The following is a 27,107-nucleotide window of genomic DNA, read 5'->3' as shown; positions in this document are numbered from 1 at the left end:
TTAAAATGTACACAGATTGCAACTAGACTTTGAAACCTGACTTACGAGGACAGGTTAAGGGAACTTATTCTCACGCCTCGTATAAAATAGAAAAAACAGAATGGACATGATTACTGTATACAAGATACTGAGAGAAGATAATGTTGACTACGAGAGCCTTTTTAAAGAGAGAGAAAATATGATAAGAGGACGTAGGTCCAAGCTGGAAACTTAAGGGAGTCGAAGCAACCCAAGGGAATACTCGTGTCCTGATTAAGAGGACAAAAAGTGCAGTGTAGTATAAGATAAATCACCACCTTCCACAGCTTGAGGCACAATAAGACTATAAGACTACACAGCATTACCCCGTAGGCACTGCTAGATAAGCACCGTTACCTTATGTGGACTCCCAGTAATGATCAACTTTCAAAAATGAATTTCAATATAATCACACCCTAAATTATGCCTTATTGTATACATGTATCCAATTCGTTCAACACACTGATTAATCTCACCCTCTCAACAATGATATTGCGCGGTCCAGTGCACATCCCTGCAAGCATTATTTGCAATAAGTAATCAAGTTGATCTGAACTACTCACTCATTCTACTAAGATGGTACTGCTAGCTTCTCATTAACAAGGAAAAAAACAATCGCATACTTGACAGCTAATCAACTCGCCAACTGGTATTTCGTGGTTTCAGTACACGTTTCTCGATCTCAAAAAAACAATGGAATAAATTAGGATCGCGAGAATGGGCGAATATATATATATAACCAATTTATTTTGCTGTGCCCTTCATTATGTATAACAAAAAATTTACATATATATTTATTGAAATTAGAGAGCAGACTCTAAAAATGAGGCAAATAATGGCAAAAGCTGACAAAGGCGGCGATGAAATTTTAGATAATTTCTTAACATGAGCGATTTTTCCCTGAAAATTAATTGCAATATCCGGTACATCGTTGATAATAGAAACTGAGAAACTTTTATAATCTTAAGTAATTAGTTAATAAACTAGTAAAGCTTGTATCGTTCCTGTGTAGTATTTTACGAGAACATCATCATTATCGCCTGAGTGTAAACCAGCTTAATGTTTATGTTGTATCAGTAAGTTTCCTCCTACCGGTAGGATGGCGTGGCGCCTCTGGTTCTTGATTTCTTTGTTACGGTTCTTCGCGAGGGCTTAGCGAGTTCTGGCTAAAGAGCTTTGCGAGTTATTCTCATCAGGGTTTAGCCCGTTCTTCTCACTATGGCTTCGCGCGTTTTTCCTCGCTACAAACCATCAATAATAATCATATTGTATGGTTTTGTAATTTTTATTAAAACAGATTCAGTAATTACAAAACCATACAGTATGAATATTAGTGGTGGTATTGTTTACTCTGGATACATTTTTAATTGATCAAGAAAACTATCTTTGTAAGATGATTAAAACACATATTTATCCCATTTGGGGTTTCTGGGAACTCACATGTATTAGTCATTAGACCTCCTGCGGTTTTCGTTTTTCCATATTTTACATTTGGTAATGTGTTGATTAATAAACACGAAAACGCTCACCTTAAGGTCACAGGTTCGAACCCACGGTAGTGTTCTTTGGAGGGGTGAAACGAAGAGAGACAGAGAAAACCAGGAGGGACCTACCATATAAAGAAGTAATATTGGACAGCTCAATTAGCGTTACCAAGGCAAGTCTCGTCCCTCCGTTACCATGGCCAAAACCCTAAAGGGAAGCGCAAGGAAGGTCTTAGAAGTGGGCAAAGAGAGGGAGGTGGGGGTTTTGGTTGTGGGAAATGTTGGGGGAAGGGGGGTATTGTCATAGAACAACAAATAAGGGGCTAGGAGGTAGTAAAATGAGGGTGAGTGGGAGGGGGTAGAAAAGAATAACCTTAACTAATCACACAATACCTAGCCTCCATCACCTGCACTCCCCCTCTCCCCCCCCCACCCCTTCTCGTCCATTCCCCTTCCACTCCTTCCCCACCCTTTCCCTTCCCTCTGCCTCCCCTTCCTGTCAGTTGGTTAAGGGGGAGCGCTTTAATTGATGGCACGGTAATGACTGGATGTCAGGCTGTCAGGCAGTTTACGGCTTGGCTGAGGGACGGGGCGAGCAGGTAGCTGTGTGTCCGGGGAGCGCCAGATGTGGGGGGTGCCAGGTGTGGGGGAGAGTCACGTGTGGCGGGAATTACCAGGTGTGGAGGAGGGTCACGTGTGGCGGGAATGACCAGGTATGGGGAAGTACAGGTGTGGGGGAAGTAGAGGTGTGGGAGGGCAGGTGAGAAGGAGGTCAGGTGAAGGGAAGGGAAGGAATAGGGCAGGTCGTGTGTGGGGGAGGGGCAGGCGATGGGAGAGTATGTTGGGAGTAATATTATGGGGAAGGAAGTGTTGGGGAGTAATAGTGTGAGGGGTAGTGGTAATGACGGGGAATGAGAGTGGAGGTGAGAGTTAAGAATCTGGGAAAAGAGAATATGTGAGAGGTTGTGGGTGAGAGCGAAGCGATAGTGAAGTGGGATAGTATGATGGAATGGAAGAAAGTAAAAATGGTATAAACATGCATAAACCCACATAAATACATAATGGTATATATGCCTAGTAAACTTGCCTGATTGAAGGGTAGACTAAAGACGCCACAGATTAGTAGGCATTTTAAATTACAATTCATCCTCTATGTGTGTGTGTGTGTGTGTGTGTTTGAGTGTGTGTGATGTAAACACGTATTATAAGTGTCTAGGACAATAATAAATACCTACAAATAAAACAAAACACAATAAAACCTAAGATCACAACTTACATACATTAATTGAACATAATTTCTCAACTAAATAATTGCTTGCGTCACTAGATCTATCTTACTCTTGGGAATTTAAATTGTGTTTACCCATATTAACACCCCCCCCCTCCCCCCACACACAGACACCTTTTCTTCCAAATTGTAGCAAGAATTTCCTTCACTTCATTAGTCATTCATCTCGTGCAGTCAAGCTGTCCTCATTATTTGCTGCTGCACACCCTCTTCCCCCCCCCCATTCCCCACTTCCACTCCCCGTCTCTACTCCCCACAACAGGCTGCCAGCAACACCTTGCTCATCTCCACAGCCACCTACCCCTGCCCAGACAACAATATACAATACTTCCTCCTGAGTCATTAGAATTGTATTTATCACGACAATCAGCAGAATTATTATTATGCAAAAAGATCATCACTGATAACACATCTTGGAATCATATTTCAATTAAAAACAACAATTTATAAGGTTTTTTATTTATTTATTTTTACTTGTAAAATCAAGCTATGATTTTATTCCCGGAATATGAATGGCTGTTTTGAGGTAGACAAAATATTTCAGGAATGACGAGAACTCTCAGGCATAAAATAGTGAATGAAAATTATATATTACACAACTTTGCCATTTTTTTTGTCGTTCCTAACATTGTTTTTGACCCTAGTGACGCTCGTCAAATGGCGCTAAAACTCTGAATGTACTTTCAAAACCTGATGACAAAATGTGACTCAAGCCAAGGCGAGACTTTACAAAGCCGGTGAGTGAACAATACGTTGAGACACAGGAGAAGAGCTCCCAGATATGAAATAATGCTTCAAAACGGCATAATAGTAATCACGAGAAAAGTGAAACTCCCAACTGGAGTTTAGTCTTCGACGAGAAGCTATAGACCAAGTGAAAATAATTCTTATAAGCATTAACCAGGATGTTGCCGACGATACTGTCAAGTGACAGCCGATCAAAAATGATGCCCACACACATACCACACTGGGATCACACAGTCCCAGACACGGCTCCGAGTGCTCGATGGTTCTGCGAGAGGCTGAGAAATGGCAAGAAAACGAGTCGTTTCTTCTGGACGCCATCTGGTAGGCATATTTCTTAAGATCACACCCACAACATCTCCACCAACGTCGCAACCTTTCAGCCATTCACCGAAAGGACTGCCAATTACTTGAGAACAAAGCCATTTGTTTTAAATTAGATTACATTAAGCTCAATTTAAATGATATATCTGAGATAGTATCTTCATTAGGGGAAAAAATGCTTATTGCTTGGTGATTATCAAACATTTAATGAAGCTGATATCACAAGCAAACATGCCGGCTCAAAACCTGTATATTAAAACACAAGATAGCATTACTCCTGTTACTGAAGTATTTATAATACCAATTATTATTTATAATTATTATTATTATGATTCTCATTACCATTATTATATTGCATTTTAATTATTATTATTATATTGAAATAACGTACTTTAAATTATTATTAAAATTATTTAAATTTATTTGACTATAATTTTAATGTTATTACATTTATTGAATTGTTTAGTTTTTATTTATTTGTTATGCTATTGTCACCCGTCAACTTGCTTCTGACGCGTTTGTAGCTCAACAAATCCTCACAGCAGTAAATATAAATATAACAAGTAAATACAAATAATAATAATTTAGGATCTTAAAGAACAGTCTTCATTTCTTCCTCAGTGACGACCTACACCTGGGTTTCAAAACAGACCTGAAATGCTGCTTCGCTGTAGACCCACAAACCAGGCACCAAAGCTTTTAAGCAATCTCAAACGAAACCATCAAAGCAGATGACAAATATGTACAGCAGGCATCAGACCCCCACAGCAGGACACAGACCATCACATCAGGTATCAGACCACCACAGCAGGCATCAGACCACCACAGCAGGCATCAGACCACCACAGCAGGCATCAGACCAACACAACAGGCATCAGATCAAAACAACAGGCATCTGACCACCACAGCAGGTATCAGACCACCACAGCAGGCATCAGACCACCACAGCAGGCATCAGACCACCACAGCAGGCATCAGATCACAACAACAGGCATCAGACCACCACAGCAGGCATCAGATCACAACGACAGGCATCAGACCACCACAGCAGGCATCAGACCAACACAACAGGCATCAGATCACAACAACAGGTATCAGACCAACACAGCAGGTACCAGACCACAACAACAGGCATCAGAGCATCAGAGGAGGTATCGAGACCAATCAGATCACCAAAGTGGCCTCACGACGAAAGCGAGGAGTTACACTGCCACAACACAGCATAAAGTGTCCTTAAACATTGACGCATCTAAGTTGCCCGCGAAGAGAGAGAAGTGGCCAAGTGAACCAACAATAAATAATAGCTGGGAAAAAGGTAGAGCGATGTAATTTCCCCCTTCGTATTGCTATACTCATGCAAGTAGACCGCGGGAAGTGGGTGGTGAATGATCAGTGAAATTTTCTGGAATTGGGGTATCTTAACTGATATTTAGTGGTGTCTGACTGGGGATATTAATCTTCCCAGCTCCCAGGAAGATATTGGTTAATGATCTTTGAGTTTCCCTTTCCTCTACTATTTTTGTTTTGGTTAATAAGAGCTAAAATTTTATAAAACTAAATTTGTCGACATTTATATATATATATATTATATATATATTATATATATATATATATATATATATATATATATATATATATATATATATATATATATATATATATATATATATTTATATTTATATATATATATAATATATATATATATATATATATATATATATATATATATATATATATATATATATATATATATATATATATATATATAAAAGTCAAAAAAATTAATTTCATATAAATTATGTTTTTAAAGCGTGTGCTTTGAGTTAAACAAGTTTACAAGACAGTCAGATATATACTAAACTCATGGCATATTTAATTACTTGGCAATATTGTAACTTTTCTTAGTTTATCGCTCGTTTTCTGCAACGAGGACGTTGAGTTTGGAACAAGTGAACAAACAAGACAATTCTACCGATGCCGGCGAAGATAAACTGCATTTAATTTTTTGAATTCAGGAACTTCCTTATATTTTGTAATATGTGACGGTCATTCAATTTTTTCTCTACTGCACTTCTAATGGCGGTTTGCTGACAAATTATATTTTGTTTGTTTGTCCAAGAAGGAAGAATTAACATGTAACCAGTCATTCGCCTCGTTCCCTCTAGCGGCCACTTGTTGCTTCGACGCACGACTGGCGGCCAGAATTAGAAGACAGCTCAAAAGCCATTCCATTATTCTCAGCCCATGGGTATCGCCACATTTCGGCTAGACTCCCACGGTGATCCAGACACACAGCTTACACGAATGCTTCTCCGGTAGGGAAATTTGCATACGAAACTAATAGCTTCAATGGAGACGCTGCCATAAGAGAAACACCACGGATATTTAAGGAGCGTCTCTGTTAACGTACTAAGATCTGGATTACGTGTAAAGAGAACAGAATTTTCTTAAAAATATATTTGCATAGATGGGTATTTTGCATGTGCTGCTGCTAGTTGGCGCATCGATTGATTACAGGCAGCAGCAATAGCATCAATTCCGTCTAGCTGATGCCTACAAAGGCTCCGAATCAAAAAATATGGAGGGCATAGTGAGAACTGTGGAGTAACTACAGACGCATGTGTCACGACCTATGATTCAACAGGCACTTCCCTATGATCGACAAAAGATCGGCAGGGCTTGGTATATGGGATTGGAGGCGCCATCGGGGTCAAGTAGAAAAACAGTAGAAGCGCTCAGATACCGACCAAGAGTTTTTAATTCTACTTGAACTTATCAACACTATCCTATATGCCTCACAAATTATCTTAAATGTGATATATTTGTTTTGCTTCGAAGCGACTTCCAGAGTGACGGATAAAATTTCTGCTACTTCTTAAATGTTGTCGATTTATTTTTAAGATTGGCAAGGCATACTAATATCAAATAACAAAAGAAATAAGTAATGTGTGTAGGTGTGTTTTGTGTTAACGTGTATGAATGCAGCAATACCACAGACCCCATGGGATTTGATTAAGCGGAGAGAAGTATATGTAAATAGAAAAATATATTAAAATCATACATATATATATATATATATATATATATATATATATATATATATATATATATATATATATATATATATATATATATATATATATATATATATATATGTGTGTGTGTGTGTGTGTGTGTGTGTGTGCACGCGCTTCATGGAATATAACAGCATATTCATTCCGTGTTGATTATTTCCTGTTTAGGGATTTTATCCACCTAACTAGTGCTTTGACATCTTGGTTTAATTAAAAGAGGATTTCTCAGAATGTCATATTTGTTCAAGGCTGATGAAAATAGCAAGAATTGTATAATTATTACACTTATCATAATTTACACAACGTTTCGAGCTTAAAAGGTTCATTCTCAGAGACATATTGATAGCAGTCTTTATCGTAGGCATATGTTATTGAACGAAACTCTTCTCAACAAAACGCATCTCTTAGCGTCAGGTCATAATAAAACTGAAATTTAGAGACTGATTTTTTTCCAAATTCTCCTATCCAGGGATATTTAATTTAACAAAACTTCCTCAACATGCAACGCTTCGAATCCAAATTAAATATAAATATGTTTATGCTAACTGCAAAATGAAAATAATATTTTCCAAATTTTTGAGGGTCAAGATATATGTTTCCGAAAGTATTTAATAGTTCTTAATAAACAAATTAGCGAAACGATGTTTATGACGCCCACCGTCTCGTTCGATCCTCGTTACCTGGTGATAGAAGAGACTAGAGTCTAAGCGAACTCGCACAAGTATCAGGCTCGATGGGTTCAGTCTCAAGTATTAGGGTCGAGGGAAAGGAATCTCAAGTATTAGTCAAGTATCAGGGGCTGAGGGTCAGGAAGCTGAAATATAAAGGTCGAGACATATGAGTGTAAGGAAGCCTAAGTATCAGTGGTTTGGAGTGTGACTGTGCATAGCTGCTTGTGGCTTCTTGTGTTTAGGATTTAATGTGCTGAGTTTTGTGGGGATATGAAAATATATTATGTGGTTAGTGTGAGTATATATGATATGTTGGAGGGCAAGGGGTGTGTGGGGCACATAATGTGTGGCTGGGCATTAGTGAGAGGGGGCACATAATATGTGGCTGGGCATGAGTGAGAGGGGGCACATGATGTGTGGGGCATATGATATGTGGATGGGCATGGGGGAGTTGGGCACATGATAGGTCGGTGGTCATATGTGAGAGGGGGCACATGAAGGCCCTTCCACACATATGGTTTGTGGACATATATGTGGTGTGGTCGTAAAAGGCGCTGTGAGTGTGGCGTGACGGTGCTGGACCTATCTCTCCTTGGCGATAAAACTCTATGGCCTCACCCATGCCCAATTCATATATTAAATGCCCTGGTCCCAAAAATACTACTAGTATTTAAATAATGTTTTCAATAAAGATGTTAATAATAATAAGTATTAAAACAAAACTTATTACACTGCCCAACAACGACAGTAATATCAGTTTTACTATATATATATATATATATATATATATATATATATATATATATATATATATATATATATATATATATATATATATATATATATATATATATACATATATATATATATATATATATATATATATATATATATATATATATATATATGTATAAATATATATATATATATGTGTGTGTGTAAAAGGTTTAATTTTAAAGACAATAAGCCTCCAAATGAATGAAACAATAGCAGGTACTTAGAACGATGTGCTTCTCGTATTGTTGAAAACATTTAAGGAATTTGTTTAACATACGTGCGAATGTTAATCTTCTGAAACAGAATGCAAATCTGACCGAAGAATTTAGAAAAAGGCGAATTAACAGTAAATATGACGAAATAATAAATGTGTCCTTACCTGGGATACCTAAAAAAAAATATTAACAATAATGTTAATTCACAATCAAACTTTTTGTAAATGTTAATTTTAATTATTTGTTTAAATTACAATTGAAATATAATAAAATTAAAAATATAAATGAATAATAATAATAATAATCTAATATATCTGTATTTATGTACAGATTTGAATTACACCAAGTCTTTCGCACTCTCATGAGTGTATTATCAAGGTCTGAGTATAAGGCTTGGAGAAAACTTACATCTCAACGACTAATACACAAACCTTGACAATGCACGTACGAGAGTACGAAAGACTTGCTGTGGCTGGATATACCTGGTGTAATTAAAATCATTACATAAAATACATAAATACATAAGTTTGAGTTTTTATCTTATGTTATTTTCTCTGTTATAAGACATTACCATTACTTCATAATAATATTATTATTATTAATGATAATAATATACTCTAACTATTCTTTGCCGTATATTCACCTCTCAACACGGAATAGATGTGGCTGGTCTGTGTGCTCTGCAAAGTTCTCAAAACGCTCACATCCACCCACCTACTTACATTAAACCTTCATTCTTCAAGAAGAAACCAATAAACGAGAACTACCACATATGACAATCAGGCAGATCCTGTGTGCGGACAGAACAGTTTCGACTCTCAAATTCAGACAAAAAACATGAGTTTTAAACTCTTTTTGACAACAGGATGGCTTCTAAAAGAGTGTCACTTCAATTATTCACACGTCATTTAAATGAATGTATGATAGTATAAAAGTGTAATGATATGCACCTGAGGGCATGATCCACATTGCTTGATAATTGTACTAGATGATGAAATTCTGAGTTTGCAACAACCATATGTAACTAAAATGAGGGGGAACTAATAATAATAAAAATAAAAATAATTGCAATAACAATTACTATTATTATTATTATTATTATTATTTTATTAATTTTTTATATGAAATATTACTATCATTATCACTAATTGTCCAATTATTACTTTCACTATTATTTTCCTCAATCAGGCCAGCATCGAGAAATGAGTCACGCTAAGAGACGCTTTCAATACAAGATTTGAGTGTCAATAGACCTGAGTGAAAACTTAGGACTCAGGACCCGGGACAGTACGTTAAGTGAAATAAATAAGCAACTTGATAGAATCCGGCCCCGTCCACCAGCAGAGGGCACTAGTACCGCTCAGCCAACGGGACCACCATGCACAATGACCAAGAAAGCAACATAACTGAGAATGTTTTTTGGATTACCAAGAAATTATATAAAAAGACTATGATCTTTAAATTCCAAAAAATCCGCCTGCTCATGTAATGTCATATTGTGAAAATTGTGTGTGTGTGTGTGTGTGTGTGTGTGTGTGTGTGTGTGTGTGTGTGTGTGTGTGTGTGTGTGTGTGTGTGTGTGTGTGTGTGTTAACGAGTGCCCTCCTGAAGAATTTAAATTGGATATCACATAGAACGAGGAAAAAAGAGGTGAAATAAAGCGAGACGGAATCCGGGAAAAAAATATTACAATAATGAATATATACACAGCCTAAAAATATGAAAGAAAGAAATTAGGACGAGAGGAAAATGAAGGCAAAAAATATTGCGTGTCTCTGGCTCTCGTGCACACTCCTAATATGTTTAGGTGTGCGAAAAACACGCTGAAATAGTAAAAAACATCACAAACACACAAACAAACACGTACATTCAACACGTTCTCTCCTTCCCTCTTTATTTTCCAGTACACACAAACACACAACGGATGAAAAAGTGTGTGTGTGTAAGTAGTCGCTTGAATTTTGCTCAGTTCCCCCTGCTCCACAATTGTGAGACTGACCATTAAGTAATGCTAAATAAGAGAGTCAATCCTACGTCCTGCCATTTAAAAGGTAACGAAGAAAACTTGCGTACCTACTCCAGTACTCCATATAGCAAGGTGCACTCTGTTAGACGTAGGAGAAGGGAAGCTGACGTTGTAGGACGGTGGAAAGGGCAAGATGACGTTTATTAGCCGGGTGAAAGGGCAAGATGACGTTTATTAGACAGGTGAGAGGGCAAGATGACGTTTATTAGCCGGGTGAGAGGGTAAGTTGACGTTTATTAGCCGGGTGAGAGGGCAAGATGACGTTTATTAGACGAGTGAGAGGGCAAGATGACGTTTATTAGACGGGTGAGAGGGCAAGATAACGTTTATTAGACGAGTGAGAGGGCAAGATGACGTTTCCACCTAAGTATTTTCTCATTTCCCTTCCAATCTAAATATAAAATAAAGTAGGGTATTTTATAACGAATTTCCGTTTCGGGTTGAGAGAGAGAGAGAGAGAGAGAGAGAGAGAGAGAGAGAGAGAGAGAGAGAGAGAGAGAGAGAGAGAGAGAGAGAGAGAGAGAGAGAGAGAGAGAGAGAGAGAGAGAGAGAGAGAGAGAGAGAGAGAGAGAGAGAGATAGAGAGAGAGAGAGAGAGAGAGAGAGAGAGAGAGACAGAGAGAGAGAGAGAGAGTTACGTAGACAACGACAAAGAGAGAAGTTGAAGAGATTCATCGTTCACTCCCTCAACACTCCACCCCCCCCCCCCCCATCGACTACCACCCCACACAGGAAACTGGTGATGTGTGTCAAACTCAGCTACCCGCAGCCCCCGTCATTACCGTCTGGAACTTGATTGAAAATTTCACTATGAACGAGGCAGCTCGCAGATCGGGAGGGATTGATTTTAACGATGAAAAATGTGCAAATATATGGTGTAGTTGGGCCTCCTGGGAATTACAATGCAGGCGGCGTGCATGGTGTTGGTAGCAGAGACGAGCGGTGAGACTGAGAAAGTAACAAATATATATATTGCAACTCAAAAGTCATTATATTTTATAATAACTTTTTGCGTCAAGCAGGAGAGTAAAGAACAGCGACGGATTTATTTTCGTGACGCATGAAGGAGTCCACATAATTCAGCCTTATATTTTTACGCACAAATGATTATATTCACAGATACCGCATTTCCAGGAGTTTATTTTTTGTCATTCTTTAAGAGAACTGGACAAGGCCACGGGTGTTGAGTGGCGTGATGTGTCGAGGTCAGGTGAGACGGAATGAGGAAGCACGAAACAGACTGAACAACTGAATTGATTATATATAAATCAATAAGAACAATGAGACCAATAAAGTCGTATTATCTATAACAACAAGTATCCATTCCTAGGACCTTCTTTGGTATTTATTGTATAACCACAATATGTTGTATTAAAATGATTTATAACTCCTGTAGCAATGAAATCTGAGTTATCATAATCAGATGAACCTATATTACAAGTCTCTCGACCTAGATACCTATATAGTGGGTTTAACGTAACGGCTTAACCCCACCTCCGACTCCGAAGATGAATAAAGCTGGAGGGAACAGAGATGTAGGACCAAACAGGACCACGGAGGAAGGTACATTCTTAGTCTGTTTTCTATCTTTTGCCTTAAGATAGCCTTCGCAAACTACACTCAGCGAGTGATGTTGAAACAGGCTATCATGAACCCAAGATCCCCTTCAAATACCAACGAAGGTGTACTTCGAAAAGTCGGTGTCCTATGGGGAGGTGGTGTCCTTCAGGAAGGTGATATCCTTCAGGAAGGTAATGTCCTCCAGGAAGGTGATATTCTTCAGGAAGGTGATATCCTTCAGGAAGGTAATGTCCTTCAGGAAGGTAATGTCCTTCAGGAAGGTGATGTCCTTCAGGAAGAAGTAGCAAAGCTGAACGAGGCGAGGCAGGGCCAGCCGGGAATATAACGAAACGAGGCGGGTCGGGAAAACTAAAGAAAAATTTAAAATAATAAGATGAGTGGAAACAGCAGGAGCGGGAGGAGAGGCGGGATAATAGCAGGAAATACAATGAGAGACCAGACGTGGGAAAACAGATCGCGGCGAGGCCGGACGAGAAGAGGAAGGCCATGCATTTAGAGCTCAGGACATTAATCATCAAACTCCTAAAACAAAATGGCTTCCCAGAGCAATAAATCAGGTGGCGGAGCACCGATGGAGACCAAAATGGCGAGCATAATGAGTCTACTAACGGGATTACCTACAGGTATGTTTCTCCAGTTCACCCGAAAATAACACTAGGAACATTCCTTGGTACACCCCTCGGATATATATACTCTGTGTTCTTAGCGTCGTCGTCGCCGCAGTCAATGGAAGCAGCATCTACTTCTTGTTTAGGTTCAACACTGACATTAAAGCCCGATTAAACACTGGAGGATGATAACAAGTATAATTTAGTTCTGAATATAATCCACGACTGAAGAAACTTCGTAAACGCCTGGAGAAGTTGAATATACCTACCTCAGGGTCAATATTCTAAGCAGTTCCATACATCTCAACGAATATACACCGAGAAGCGAGCAGCTGAATACAGAATTAAATGAAAAAGTCAATTAACAACTTTGGACATAAAATTAATATGACGGTTTTCATATTGAAGAAAGTTACATCCAGGAGTATCTAGGAGTATACACCGTCATGCTGAGTTAAAACTACTTATGAAAAGAATAAGTAACTTTTAACCTTCAGATATGCTGAAAAGTCAAACTAGTAAAGATAACCATATCATCCACTTAGGCTATCGGGAATCGAACTCTGTCCTGCAGGATGCTGAATCGCCCCCTTTAGTTATACACGTATTTTAGCAAACACCAATCAAAATACAACATTATACGTGATGGGAGAGAGCGAGTCATCTTACTGGCTAGCTGCTAAACACAAATATATCGGTGCCATATTTATCAAAACATAAATTGGGAACGATTAGACCAGTAGCTGTGACGCGCTTTAATATTTATTTTGACATTATAATTAATTTATAACCAAGTGGTCTTTTGGAAGCGCTTCTGCTAAGACTCTCAACAAAATTAATTATACGCAAGGGGAAAAGTTACAATACGGTGTAGTGTGAGGAAAATGAATATAGAGATATCTGAAGCAATTGTGGCCCCTTTGCAACGCTCTAATTTACTATTACAATAAAGAAATAATTCGGATATCTATATTGTGTATCTATTTACTATTTGTGGCTTCAGGATCGAGCTGCTAGCTCTTGGAACCCGCCTTTCTATCTAATGGTTGTCTCCTCTGACTCCCCCACCTATATCAGATCTACTACATATATTTCCCTCTAACACGCATCACCAGGGTGCAGCCTGTGCCAGCTGCCTAGCTCCCAGGTACCTATTTACTGCTAGGTAACAGGGGCATCAGGGTGAGTCGATTCCCGGCGTTCTCGCCGGCCCGGGAATCGAGCCCTGGAACACAGTATTAAGTGTAGAGCGTGCTGTCCACTAAGCCACCAGCCCCTGTGTGTGTATTTATTCACCTAGTTGTATATCTAGGTGTGCTTGCGAGGGTTGAGCTCTGCTCCTTCGGCCCGCCTCTCAACTGTCAATCAACTGTTATTAACTACTATTTTTTTTCACACAAACATACATCTCCGGGAAACAGCCTGTAACTGCTGTCTAACTTCCAGGTACCTATTTATTGCTAGGTAACAGGGGCATCAGGGTGAAAGAAACTCTACCCATTTTTGGTTCTCGCCAGCGCCGGGAATCGAACCCAGTCATGTGTGTGTATGTGTGTATGTGTGTGTGTGTGTGTGTGTGTGTGTGTGTGTGTGTGTGTGTGTGTGTGTGTGTGTGTGTGTGTGTGTGTGTGTGTGTACTCACCTTGTTGTGCTTGTGGTGGTTGAGCTCTGGCTCTTTAGTCTAGCCTCTTGTATGTACTTACCTAGTTAGTTGTGAACTAGGTAAGTACAGACAAGTACACATAAGTAAGTTTCCTTTGTGTGTGTGTTTGCGCGTTTGCGCTTGGGAAAGAGCACGTGTGAGCGTATGTGCCAGTGTGCGAACACTAAATCCTTGATCAGTAGAATTTATCTGCGTAAAAATCACAACCATAAAATATTACATGTCTCCAAAATGAAAGTGATTTTGATGCACAACAAACCACTCCTCGCAGCTCATGTCCACACGCGCGTGCACCCAAACTCTCACCCTCCCCCCCCCCTCACCACCTCCCCAAACTAAAGCTGATCTGCTTCTCGGAACTAATAATGAAAATTGTTTCGAAAAAGGTTGAAAAATACCCATAATTCACGACACACACCAGAGCGCCACCTGAACACTAGACAGATTACTCATGTATTCCTGAAAGGAAATATTTGTTATATAAATGAATATCTGTGAATGTGAATACTCACCTAGTTGTGCTTTGGGGGGGGGGGGGGGTGGAGATTTGGCTCTTTGGTCTGTGTGTGTATGTGTGTATTCACCTAGTTGTACTCACTTAGATGTGCACACACCCAGGAAGCAGCCCGTAGCAGCTGTCTAACTTCCAGGTACATATTTACTGCTACATGAACAGGAACATCAGGGTGAAAGAAACTGTCCATTTGTTTCCGCCTCCTCCGGGAATAGAACCCGGACCCTTAGGACTACGAATCCCGAGCACTGTCGACTCAGGCATCAGGCCCTCTGTGTCTCTGGCTCTTTGGTCCCGCCTCTCAACTGTCAATCAATTGGTGTACAGATTCCTGAGCTTACTGGGCTCTATCATATCTACATTTGAAACTGTGTATGGAGTCAGCCTCCACCACATCACTGCCTAATGCATTCCATCTGTTAACTACCCTGACACTGAAAAAGTTCTTTCTAACGTCCCTGTGGCTCATTTGGGTACTCAGTTTCCGCCTGTGTCCCCTTGTTCGCGTACCACCCGTACTAAACAGTTTATCATTATCTACCCTGTCAATTCCTCTGAGAAGTGTGTAGGTAGTGATCATGTCTTCCCTAACTCTCCTGTCTTGCAGAGTCGTGAGGTGCATTTCCCGCAGCCTTTTCTCGTAACTCATGCCTCTTAGTTCTGGGACTAGCCTGGTGTCATACCTCTGAACGTTTTCCAGCTTCGCCTTGTGCTTGACAAGGTACGGGCTCCATGCTGGGGCCACATACTCGAGGATTGGTCTTACATATGTGGTATACAAGGTTCTGAATGATTCATTACACAGGTTCCTGTAGGCAGTTCTGATGTTAGCCAGCCTCGCATACGCCGCATATGTTATTCTCTTGATGTGGGCTTCAGGAGACAGGTTTGGTGTGATATCAACTGCTAGAACTTTCTCTCTGTCCGTTTCATGAGGGACTTCATCTCCCATTCTGTATCCTGTGATTGGCCTCCTGTTTCCACTGCCTAGTTTCATTACCTTGAATTTACTCTGGTTGAACATTAGTAGCCATTTGTTGGACCATTCATTCAGTCTGTCTAGGTCATCTTGTAGCCTCATACTATCTTCCTCCGTCTTAATCCTCATAATTTTGGCATCATAAGCAAACAATGATAGGAATGATTCTATACCTCTCTGGTAGATCATTTACATATATCAAAAACAGTATGATCCAAGGACTGAACTCTGCGGGACTCCACCGGTGACGTCTCGTGACGTCTGGCCAGTCGCCAGTGTGTGTGTGTGTGTGTGTGTGTGTGTGTGTGTGTGTGTGTGTGTGTGTGTGTGTGTGTGTGTGTGTGTGTGTGTGTGTGTGTGTGTGTGTGTGTGTGTGTGTGTGTGTGTGTGTATTTACTGTATTTACTATATTTACTATTTGTACCTGCAGGATTGAGCTGCTTGCTCTTGGGCCCCGCCTTTCATATCGTTGGTGGTCGTATGAGCTGACTATAGACATATATTTTTTCCTTATCATATCTACTACATATGTTTCTTCCACAAAAGTAATAACGGCCAGTTATTACTTTTGTTGGAGAACTCAACTGACTCTACCCTGTGGTCTAGTCAGCCGAGAGCTAGCTATATGCCAGCCAGAGTAGGTGTGTAGTGTGTCAGGAGTGAGCCAGCGGGTCGGAAGCGAGGATGGTGTAATCTCTGGAGCAGCAACAAGCACTAGGTGGAGGCGCCCACAGAAGGCCAGGGACAATAGCAGGATGTGTCGCCTGTCTCAGAGCTGGAGACCCGCCATCGCCTTCCAACAAAAGCCTTTGTTATTTTTTCTATCTCTCTTACCCAACATATGATTAGCAAGTTCCCTTATTTATATAACATTTTTTAAACACATTCAACCAGTTATAACTCCATGCGAATGCCTTCATTCGATATTCGCAAGCCAATGACGACTACAACACATTATATGGATCGAGGATCAAGCTTGCATCTGACAGTAACAAACAGAATATTTAGTTCTGTTATAGCGTTACTGGAGCGGGTCCCTCGCAGTTAGGATACGGACAATAATAGCGAAAGAGGAAAAATCGGAATGGCGAGCTGTCACAAGGGGAGGCGGGGGACCCAGGAATCGGAATTGGGAACCTTTCTGTACCTGATTATTGACAATGAGCTCATAAATAAGATAATTCATACACCAGCTTATGAATAATGCAAAAGTGATGTTAATATATAGAAAAAAGGATGGCTGCAAGAGACTACAATAAGAGCTGGATGGTTCTGTCATTCCCCCCTCCCTCTGTGTTGGGTAGCGGCTCTCAAGTCCTCTGTTAGATAAAGTCTGTCATGTTCAACGAGACTATTCGGTAGTCTTCGTTCACAGGTACACCGAAACTTCAGTAGCCGTCATTCACACGAGGAACAAAACTGTTGGGTAGTCGTCTCTCACACCCAAAGCGAGAGTATTGGGTCGCAGTCTCTCACCTGCAACGAGATAGCTCAGTGGTCCTCTCAGGAAGAATGAGACCATTGAGCAGTCGTGTCTCGCACTAACAGCGAGACTATTCGGCAGCTTGCTTACACCCGCACAACGAAACTGTTCGGTAGTCATCTTCCACATGGCCAAAAAATACAATTATTTTGCGGATTTTTCAGGATGAGGGCGTTTGTGGATGGGACGGGCGTACTCTGGGCCGGTGTGGTTGATAGCCCTCCGCCACACCTCCTCCCTGTTCGCCAGACGAAGCAGGCCATCAGCGAGCACCTCAACACTGCCTGGCGCTCGTAAAGATGGAGGGGCCGGACTCAGAGATGGCGACATGTCCCCATGATCATCTGCACAATTTTGGTAGTTTGATCATAGAAAGACTTTTAACAATATTATATATATTATATATGCGTGTGTGCGTGAGTTTATGAGTGTACACGCACGAATGTATATATCATCAAGAGGCAGACTGATAGTTCAATCAAGATGCAATGAGTATAATCATAACCAAGTCTACTCCACTTAATCTACATACATAGTCATTGACGCATATGTATTAAGATCTTGGAATGATAAGAACTCAAGTATTCCACAACGACGTAAATTGCATGTAAAGTCGCTACTGTAGAGAATATCAACGAGACATCTCTATGCGAGCTCATTCACTGTGCATTTTTCCTGAAAACTTTAAATTGACGTTACTAGTCACCAATGCAACAACAGCGAGATTAAATGTGCAGATTGTTGCTATGCTGTTCACATATTCACGACCAAAGTTTAATTGTATGTTTCTTCTAGAAGCAAATTGTAACATGAAATTAAAATAATTTAAATGTAAAACCAATACACCGTTAGCAAGAAAAGCTTTATCAAATAGTTACAGATTCATTAGACACAAGGATTTGACAAAATTTTCTTGCATATTATATTGATTAATCATGGAAAGAGTTGTATAAATAATGCAATGATATCAAAACATATTTTCCAATAAAGCAAATGCAACAAGCTAAAGCCCGGTGAATAAATAAATTGGAGAATTACAGGCTAAAAAAAAGAGGGAGAGGGGATATTGTTTTTGTTTGTTCTATTACATATATCTGTTGTTATCAGTGTCCTTTTGCAACTAATAAATAGGGAGTGGTTGGAATTTTAATATATATGTTATTTTCTTGCGGTTACTCAATGTTTTCTCCTTTCAAGTCCTGAAGTACAAAGTGAAGCGAATACAATTATTCATCCCTCACATATTAAGACTGATTTGGATAATTCATGAAAGTTTCTAATGCAGTAACACAATCTTCTATTTTAGATATAAAATTCTTAGGGTGTTTCGGGCTTGTGGACAGGTAATGTCCCTCTAATGTGGGATCAATCGCGTTCAAACCATGTTTCTGTGCTGGCATGCGAAGTTTACGCATGCCTCTACCTGAGGCATGCTGAACTACCTCTGTTCCCGAAATAAACAGCACCAACGCATGTTCTTCCTCTGTTGTTGGGCGAAAAGTAGCCAACATATAATCAACCACCTCTGTTTTCCTACTCAACGGGCCCTACGCATGTTCCTCTGTTCCCGGGCAAAATTTATGCAACATGTGATGAATTACCTTTGTTTCCGGATTAAACGGACAAAAATTATGGCGTAGTTCCTCTGTTGCACGACTAAATGGAACCGTCAGATGATGCAATGTCTCTGTTGTCGGATAAAATAAACCCAACGACCAGTAATGTATCACTGTTGCCGGAGACTAAGATAGTATGACAGCTACTTTGCATACCTACGAGAACTTTGGCAAATTGCACGGCTTAAAGTAAATGAAAGACTGAAGAATTTTATGATTTGGTAATGGAAAGCGAGAGAGAAATAGAAAACGCATAACTAATAACATTACACGAAAATAAAAAAAAGAACAATACAGAACGTGATATAATCTACATAAATACAAGAATACATAACACATAAAACGACAAGGGGTACATGAAGAACATCAGACAGACGAAGGAGAAGACAGCTCATCATTACCAATCAAAATCATTCACATAATCCTCACATTCATTGTACCATGTCTACCTATTGGGTAGAAAAGGTCTTCTTCCTCCACAAATCCACTTCATCGGCAGCATCCTTGAATTTGATGAAACAGAAAATACAAAAAAACTTTTCACCTACAAAACAAAAGAGAGTAACTCACCTCCCAGTCGTGCCGCTCGAAGACTTGCAACATGCAAACCTACATTCATCGTTGCGTGGGGTAGTACTTACCAGAGGTCCAGGGGCAGTTGTTCCGAGCTGTGGATTGAATGCAAGCAATCATCGCTAGGGTTTCAGAGATGCTTGGGGAAAAGCGATCCTACGAACACACACACAATGGCTAATGGTAAAATAAAAGCTCTTTTATGGGTTAACAATAAACGCGAAAAAAATGAGAATGCATATGCAATTAAATGCTGGATTAATATGGGATTAATTAAAGTTAATTGTATTTGGGAGCAGAGCCTGTCTGACAACTTTAAATCATGCTATTAGTGACACACAGAAAGCAATTATGTAGCTATCCATTTTGATGGCATGGCACACAATTAGAAAAACAAACTAAAGCAATTCCGTCCTAATGTTTGTCATATCCGACAGACAGAAAGCTTACTCATCTCAGCTGTGGGAGCAACCATGTGATGGACGATTCCTTGACGGGATCCCGCTGGCTGAACCACTCCCAATAGCTAAGATGACTAAGCTAAGTGACCTAATATTTCCAGCCTTTGTAAAATTTAACATAAAACAAGTTCAAAATAGAAGATCAAGAGATAAAATATTACTAATGGCTGGAAAGTAAAGACATGAGTAAGCTAACACAGAACAGTTGACGCGTTTTCAAAGGTTGCAGAAGGCAAGCATATACCGCATGTCCAAAGACAGAAAGAAATATCAAGCTTGTACAGGTCAGACGTATTGATAACATCGTTGTAAACGACGGAGAACTAAAGGTTTTAAAACATGGTAGGGTAACAGAGGAGAATCACAAGTTAAAGGTAAAAAAACAAGGGAGCCAAACAGCGTTAAAAAAAAGGGAGAGAAAACTGAAATGAAAAAGCGAGACGGTAAGCTGTGAATGTTTCTGGCAATATTTCTCAAAATGTGGAGTTTTCTTTAGCACCTTTTTCATTGCGGAAGTTTTCTAGAGAACACAAACACGCCTGTCTTGTACACTGCTGTTGACAGCCACCTTTAAAATTTCGTGAGATGAAAAGAACTATACTGTCCTGTCTTATTTCTCTGCAGTTTCTCGTGTATGGTCATTAAATATTTAATTTCAGCATTTTTTAGGAGTAACAGGTTACGGCTTATAAGTATTTATTTTGCGGTGGGAAATAAATAATTCAAGACAATAATCTTAGCTGCACAAACAGGATTATCATCTTTTGATTTCAAGCTTAAGGATGTAAGTATAAACAACAGTTTCATGAGAGTTTTAGACTTAAGATATAAACATTTTTATTACCATTAAGCTGAGAAAGTGTAGCTTTTCAGCCTATGTCAGGAGAAATATTATGTAAAAGGATATTTTATATTTCAGACGTCCCATTCCTACTCAACGGCTCTAGCGGCAGCTGGTAGTATGAGGAATGTTGGTAAATATAAACACCTGAGATTTATGTTTAGACAAACAAAAACACCTCATGCTTATGTTTACTAGATGTATATTGGAGACAACACAAGTGTCTAATTACCGGGAAATTTGAGACAGGAATCCTGGGAATAGTTAAACCAAGAATCCCGGAAACAAACGAATATTGAAACGTGGGACTTCGGGGATGGATGTAATCTGGAATCATGGAAAGAAACACATCCTAACTTCAGACGCCAAGGTGGAATTAGAATTCAAGAGTTCAGATGAAGTCTGAAACCAGTTAAATTTAAATCTGGAACGCCGCGAATATTCGAAATCTTTGCAGAGTTGGAAGTATAAGATCGTATGCACATCTGAAACTGTAGAGTCACGTGGAGGTCAGAAAACAATAAGCTGCTCGAGTTTGGGTGGCATAGTTACAGGCTATTTATGTCCGATCCACCTCTTGGGTGTCTTAAGCATCAGCAATCAATCGAGGGAAACAGTCAAACCAATCGTCGTAGAAGCATAAAAATAATCCTCTTGGATTGTGGCTATGTCTTTAGCTTTGGGTCTAGTGGGAATCTGTGGTCATGAATTACCAGGATGGACAGAGTCTAGGTCAAATAATCTCTGATCAGTAGCAAACTACTCAGAAAACACGTTTTTTGAAATCTAAGTCTTTCGAGCACATGTCAGTTTCTAACACATATGCTATATAAAATATGAGTAAAGAATGTAAGTTATTTGTTAGCTACTCATGCCTTGGATTTAACTGCAAACGACTGGGATTCACCGTGACGATTTGAGTCGTCATCTGTCGGATTGCTATAATCTTCAGTAGCTCGCGATCTTTGTGCTGTCATAATTTATAATAATAAATAAGTAAAATAATGGCAATTAGCTTTCTTTAGTGAATCAGGAACAGCATTGGCCACTTGATGCTACTGTCGTTGATGGATTAATTTTCAATGTTTCAGAACAACTTACGACCAAAGATATTTTATGTGAAGGTTTTGTTGTTCCAGAACTGACTGAAGCTACCGATTCACCTTCGATGATGCTACGGCCGTCTGGAAATACTGTAATTCCTTGGAAATATTTGTGAAAGTTCTTGAACATGCTAAGAATGGCTTTATGTTACCTATGGAAGATAAGCATTTCCTTTTTCTACGCTAGTATTTCACAAATCATTTGAACCGCATAAAAGCCAGCAAGTGGGCATTGAGGTTCACGTGAATCTGCTCGTACTGCTTTGCGACTGCAGACAGCAGTGGTCTGGGGAAGGTTAAGTTAATTTGTAATACCTATGCTGTTAAGGGCAAATTGTGATAACTTTGTTAATCTGTAACAACATGAAAGTCGTTGACTTGCTAGCAGTGAGGTGGGGTAATGGCGATGAAGGGGAACACGAAGGTGGGGTCGAGGGTGACAGTGGGAGGTGGGGAGGGGGGTACAGCCTTGGTTAGGGAGGGGAGATGGGGGCGTGGGCCCCAAATAGATAACTTGAGAGGACCTCACTCTAAAGGAGGGCGCTGAAGATGTTTTTTCCTATAGCAGTGAGGGCGAGAACCATCGCCTTGTTGATGCTGCGATCACCTCTGTTGCTGCTGCTGTTATACTTTTATTGTCTTTCCTGTTGCTGCTTCTGTTATCACTTCTGATGCTGTTGCTGCTGCTATTGCTCCTTTTCTCACTCCTGTTGATGTTTGTGTTCTTGTTGGACTTTAGCTACTGTTCCTGTTTCACTTATGTAAGACTTCTGTTCGAGAGTAGCTGTCTGGTCCTAATACTGTTTCTGTTTCTGCTGTCATTCCAATATTTGTCGAGCTTTCATTTCAGTTGTTATAGGCTGCAGTTTGTGACTGCACTTGTACCTGTTGCTACGGCTTTTACTATCTTTGTTTTGGCTATTGTTGTTAAGCTTGAAGGTGTACTACCGACACCTGCGATTGGACCTGCGCACACCTGTGTAACAAGCAACTGGTGGGATGCGCAAAAGTCTCGTGGGTAGTCGCCTGCCGCCGTTGGAGGAGATGCTGAGAACTGGAGCGTAAAAGAAAATATATTAAAGACGAATTTCGTGAGTTTAGACAAGAGATTCGCATGTAGCTCCATTCGTGTTTCCCAGCTGACCGTTTACCCGTTTACTCGATATGATAAATGGGTAAAGAGACGCTGCGCCCTGGATCATTGACATCTGTCAACTGCGCATCGCACAGTCAACGCATGCAATAAAGTCCCGTCTAAGCTAACACACATCGAGGAAACAAGCGCGATAAATGCGACGCAAAGGTCGGCTGGAGGTCAGGTTGGGTGACGTGCTCGTGTCAGGCCTTTGTGAATACAGAGAGGAGCGATGCGCCCGATGGGGGAGCGGCGCCTCTAAAATGGTGGAACTTCAACACGGAGGACAAGCAAAAGACAGACTACTTCACCTTCAGACTCCGATTCGGTGCTGCTGGAAGACTCCTTGGATGCCATGGAGAAGGAGGAGTGCTGCAGGAGGCGGAGGAGAGGAAAAGGTTTATCCAGAGAGAGCACCACCACCACCACCACCAGCACAGAGTTTGGGGAAGGCAGGGAGACTCGCCATCCCGGCAGAGAGCAACCACGTGTCTCTCGGGCGCTCTCCACATCAGCCTGGGCTGGCGGTGGAGTTGGGAGGGAAATCAATGACCGAGTTGCTAGATGAAGCTCCAGGCGCCTGGTGGAACCTGTGTAAAGCTTCCATTATGGCGGCTTCTCCGAGGCTTCAACCCAGCAAAGGAGATCTTCTCCATTGGGATTAACATTGACTGGACAATACAGGTACCCAGAGGACTGTTGTATGGCTCTCTCTTCGCCTTAATCAGCGCGGATTGGTCTTGGACGGGGAAATGTGTCGCAGCGAAGTGAGGTGGGACACACACAGCTACTGTTGTCGCTGCTGTTGGAGGTGGGAGAGGGAGAGAGCGATGACGCGGTCACGCAGGAGAGGGGGCGGCATCCCTGCTGGCCCCAGACAATCGGTTGGGAGAGGAGGGAGGCGCACCAGAGAGAGAGACACGAGATGAGAGGAGAGGAAGAAGAGGGTTGGGAGGAGAAGGCGAGCGACGGCCGCCTCTTCTGCAGCGGCGATTACAGAGTGAAGCGGCCGTGTTTATTACCCCGCAGAGTTATGACAGGTGCGGCAAGTTTATGGTGTGGACAAGACTGAAATATCGTACGATCCAGGGCCCGTGAGTAATCTTCATCTGGACTTGCCGGGTGTTTAAGTATTACGTCCGGACTATTCCGAGTTGAGCTATGTCCCAACCTGATTGTAGGGTCCTGGACACCTTGTTGAGTTAGCGATGCATACACGTGTCCTGAGGTCGCTGTCCCCAAGACCAGGATTACTGCCTGTACTCTTAAGGTGAATGATAGCAGATAACCTCAAGGTAAAAGACAGTCGATGCCATCAGGTGAGTGATAGCCGGTGCCCTCAAGCCCTTGATAACCTGTTTCCGCAGAGGGATGATCATCCAAATCTTCATGGGAAATAATAACAGATGTCTTCATGGTGAATGATAGCCACTATCTTGAAGTACATGACAACCTTTATCATACAACCTATCTTCCTGTTTAAATAGTAGTTTTTGTAACTATGTGAGCCATCGTATATATATTGACGTAATGGACAATTAGAATTTAGTACTATTCACTTTATGGTCAGAAAACGTCAAGCTAAAAACCAAGCTTAATTATTCCTAGGCCTAGTATAGCACAAATCTGTTTTATAGTAAGCTTCAGATAGCGTGTATTAGACCTAAGATGATTAGGTTTTATTAACAACATAAATACAAAACCTTTTCCGGTTTGTCCAAGTTCAATAGTACGAAATTCTACTTTAAATTGTACATTGCATCAATATATGTACGATGGTTCACATCGTTACTGAAAGTACTCTCTAAACAGGCTTTATCGTACGGATGATAGCCCTTGTCCTTAAGAGGACGACAGCCATTTTCCTTATGTGCACGACAGCCATTGTCCTCAAGTGGATGACAACCATTGTCCTTAGGTGGATGACAGCGATTGTCCTCAAGTGGACGACAGCTACTATTCTCAAGTGGGCGACAGGCATTGTCCTCAAACAGACATGAGCCATTGTCCTCAAGCAAACGATAGTCATTGTCCTCAAGTTGTTGATAGATTTACCTTTCAAAAAATGATAAAATATTGTCCTTAAGACGAAAGTCACTGTCTATAAATAGATGCTAACTTTTGCCTTCATGCAGATAATAACAATTGTTCTCATGCATGTGATAGCCAATGTCCTCTACTTAATGATAACATTAGTCCTCAAGTAGATGGTAGTCCTTTTTCTTAACTAGTCATTTTCATTAAGTAGATGGCAGTCACTTTCCTAGCTCCTTTTCAAACGTATATGATTGCTACATTTCTCAAGTAGATGATATCTACTTTTCACAAGTAGATAATGCTCCATTACTATAAAGTAGATGGTAGTCCTTTTCATTAACAATTACTTTCAACAAGAAGATACGTCAATTTCCTCAAGTAGATGATAGCTACTTTCTTTAAACAGACGATATCTACTACCCACAGGTAGATAATATGCACTGTACCCAGGTATATGACAACACCTTTCCTCAGATGGATGATTGTAACTGTTCTCAAGGTACAGACCGAATGATAAGCCAGTATCCCAGAGCGAATGATAATTCAAATCCCTGGACGAGTAATAGTCCACGTCCCAGGATAAATGATTGCCCTAGTCCCGGGACGAATGATTCTCCAAGTCCCAGGGCGTGAGATAGACCAAGTATCATGATTAACGATAACTAACGTCGGAGTGTAAGCGATCGTCTACATTTTCCCGAAAATGACTGTTTTGTCGGTGTTCTCAGGAAAATGACCATTGGTGGTTCTTGAAGTGGTAATTGTACATTCCTTAAGATTGATGGGTGACTGCGTTAATCCATCATCATTATCATCCTTATCATCATTTTCGTAATTAGAGTCAAGAGTTTGGTTTCTCAAGCACAAGATAAATTTATATGAAGCAATAGCTCCAAAGCCTCGAAAAATGCAATAGTTTTATATTGTTCGGTAATTTCTGAATGATTACTTTACTTAGTGCACTGTAATTTCCAGGGGCACATGGTAACTTTTCTAATTTTCTAGAAAACGTTATGTTTCAAATCATGCACAATACTTTTGGCGCGTGCACGATAGCTGCTCTGATTGTTCAAAATATTCAGCCGAGTGACGCTGATTTCCACAGTAGTGCAAGTCGCATTCCATCCAGAGTGAATAGTTCTGAAAGTTTTATCCAGAATGAATAATTCTGAGTGTTCCACCAGGAGTAAATAAATTTGGGTTTGAAACAATCATACAATTGATAACAACAACTGATTAGATTATTCATTTAATTCCATAACGATCATAAATTAATCTTATATTTGATCTTCTGAGTACCAGGCGTCGGTGATTACTAATGAGCACCAGGCGTCGGTGATCACTCCCGAGCACCAGGCGTCGGTGATGACTCCCGGGCACCAGGCGTCGGTGATCACTCCCGAGCACCAGGCGTCGGTGATCACTCCCGAGCACCAGGCGTCGGTGATGACTCCCGGGCACCAGGCGTCGGTGATCACTCCCGAGCACCAGGCGTCGGTGATGACTCCCGGGCACCAGGCGTCGTTGATGACTCCCGAGCACCTGGCGTCGGTGATCACTCCCGGGGCACCAGGTGCAAGTGATCACCATGGAGAGCTCAGTTCAGGTTTGAGTGGCAGCAGCCAGCATTGTCAAACACGGCGAGTCAATCCCGTAGACCTTATCACTCTCCCTTACTCCCGCCCCTCCCCTTCCTCTCCCCCCCTCTCTCTCTCTCTCTCCCTCTCTCTCTCTATCCAAACCCTCCCATACCCCTTCCTCCCCCTACCCTCCCCTCCACACCGGTGCTCGGTGGCCATTGTCATTCATTGATATTAATTGCAATTTTGATACTATTAATATTAATTTATTTGCGATTCTACTTCTATTGTGATTGTTATTTTTGCAGATACT

The 27,107-nt window shown here is 40.7% G+C and overlaps 1 protein-coding gene across 1 annotated transcript in view; it reads right to left on the bottom strand.

Annotated features, from left to right (window-relative positions):
* The window catches only part of LOC123753217 (homeotic protein ultrabithorax), a 320,469-nt gene that overhangs the window by 184,255 nt on the left and 109,107 nt on the right, over window positions 1-27,107 (bottom strand). Inside the window, 1 exon segment of the mRNA XM_069312265.1 lies at window positions 19,706-19,732. Coding sequence (XP_069168366.1) covers window positions 19,706-19,732 — 27 coding nt within the window.

The sequence above is a fragment of the Procambarus clarkii genome, chromosome 7 (genome assembly GCF_040958095.1).
Source record: "Procambarus clarkii isolate CNS0578487 chromosome 7, FALCON_Pclarkii_2.0, whole genome shotgun sequence".
In the NCBI taxonomy this organism is placed as follows: Eukaryota; Metazoa; Arthropoda; class Malacostraca; order Decapoda; family Cambaridae; genus Procambarus; species Procambarus clarkii.
This window is presented reverse-complemented; position numbering and strand designations above follow the sequence as displayed.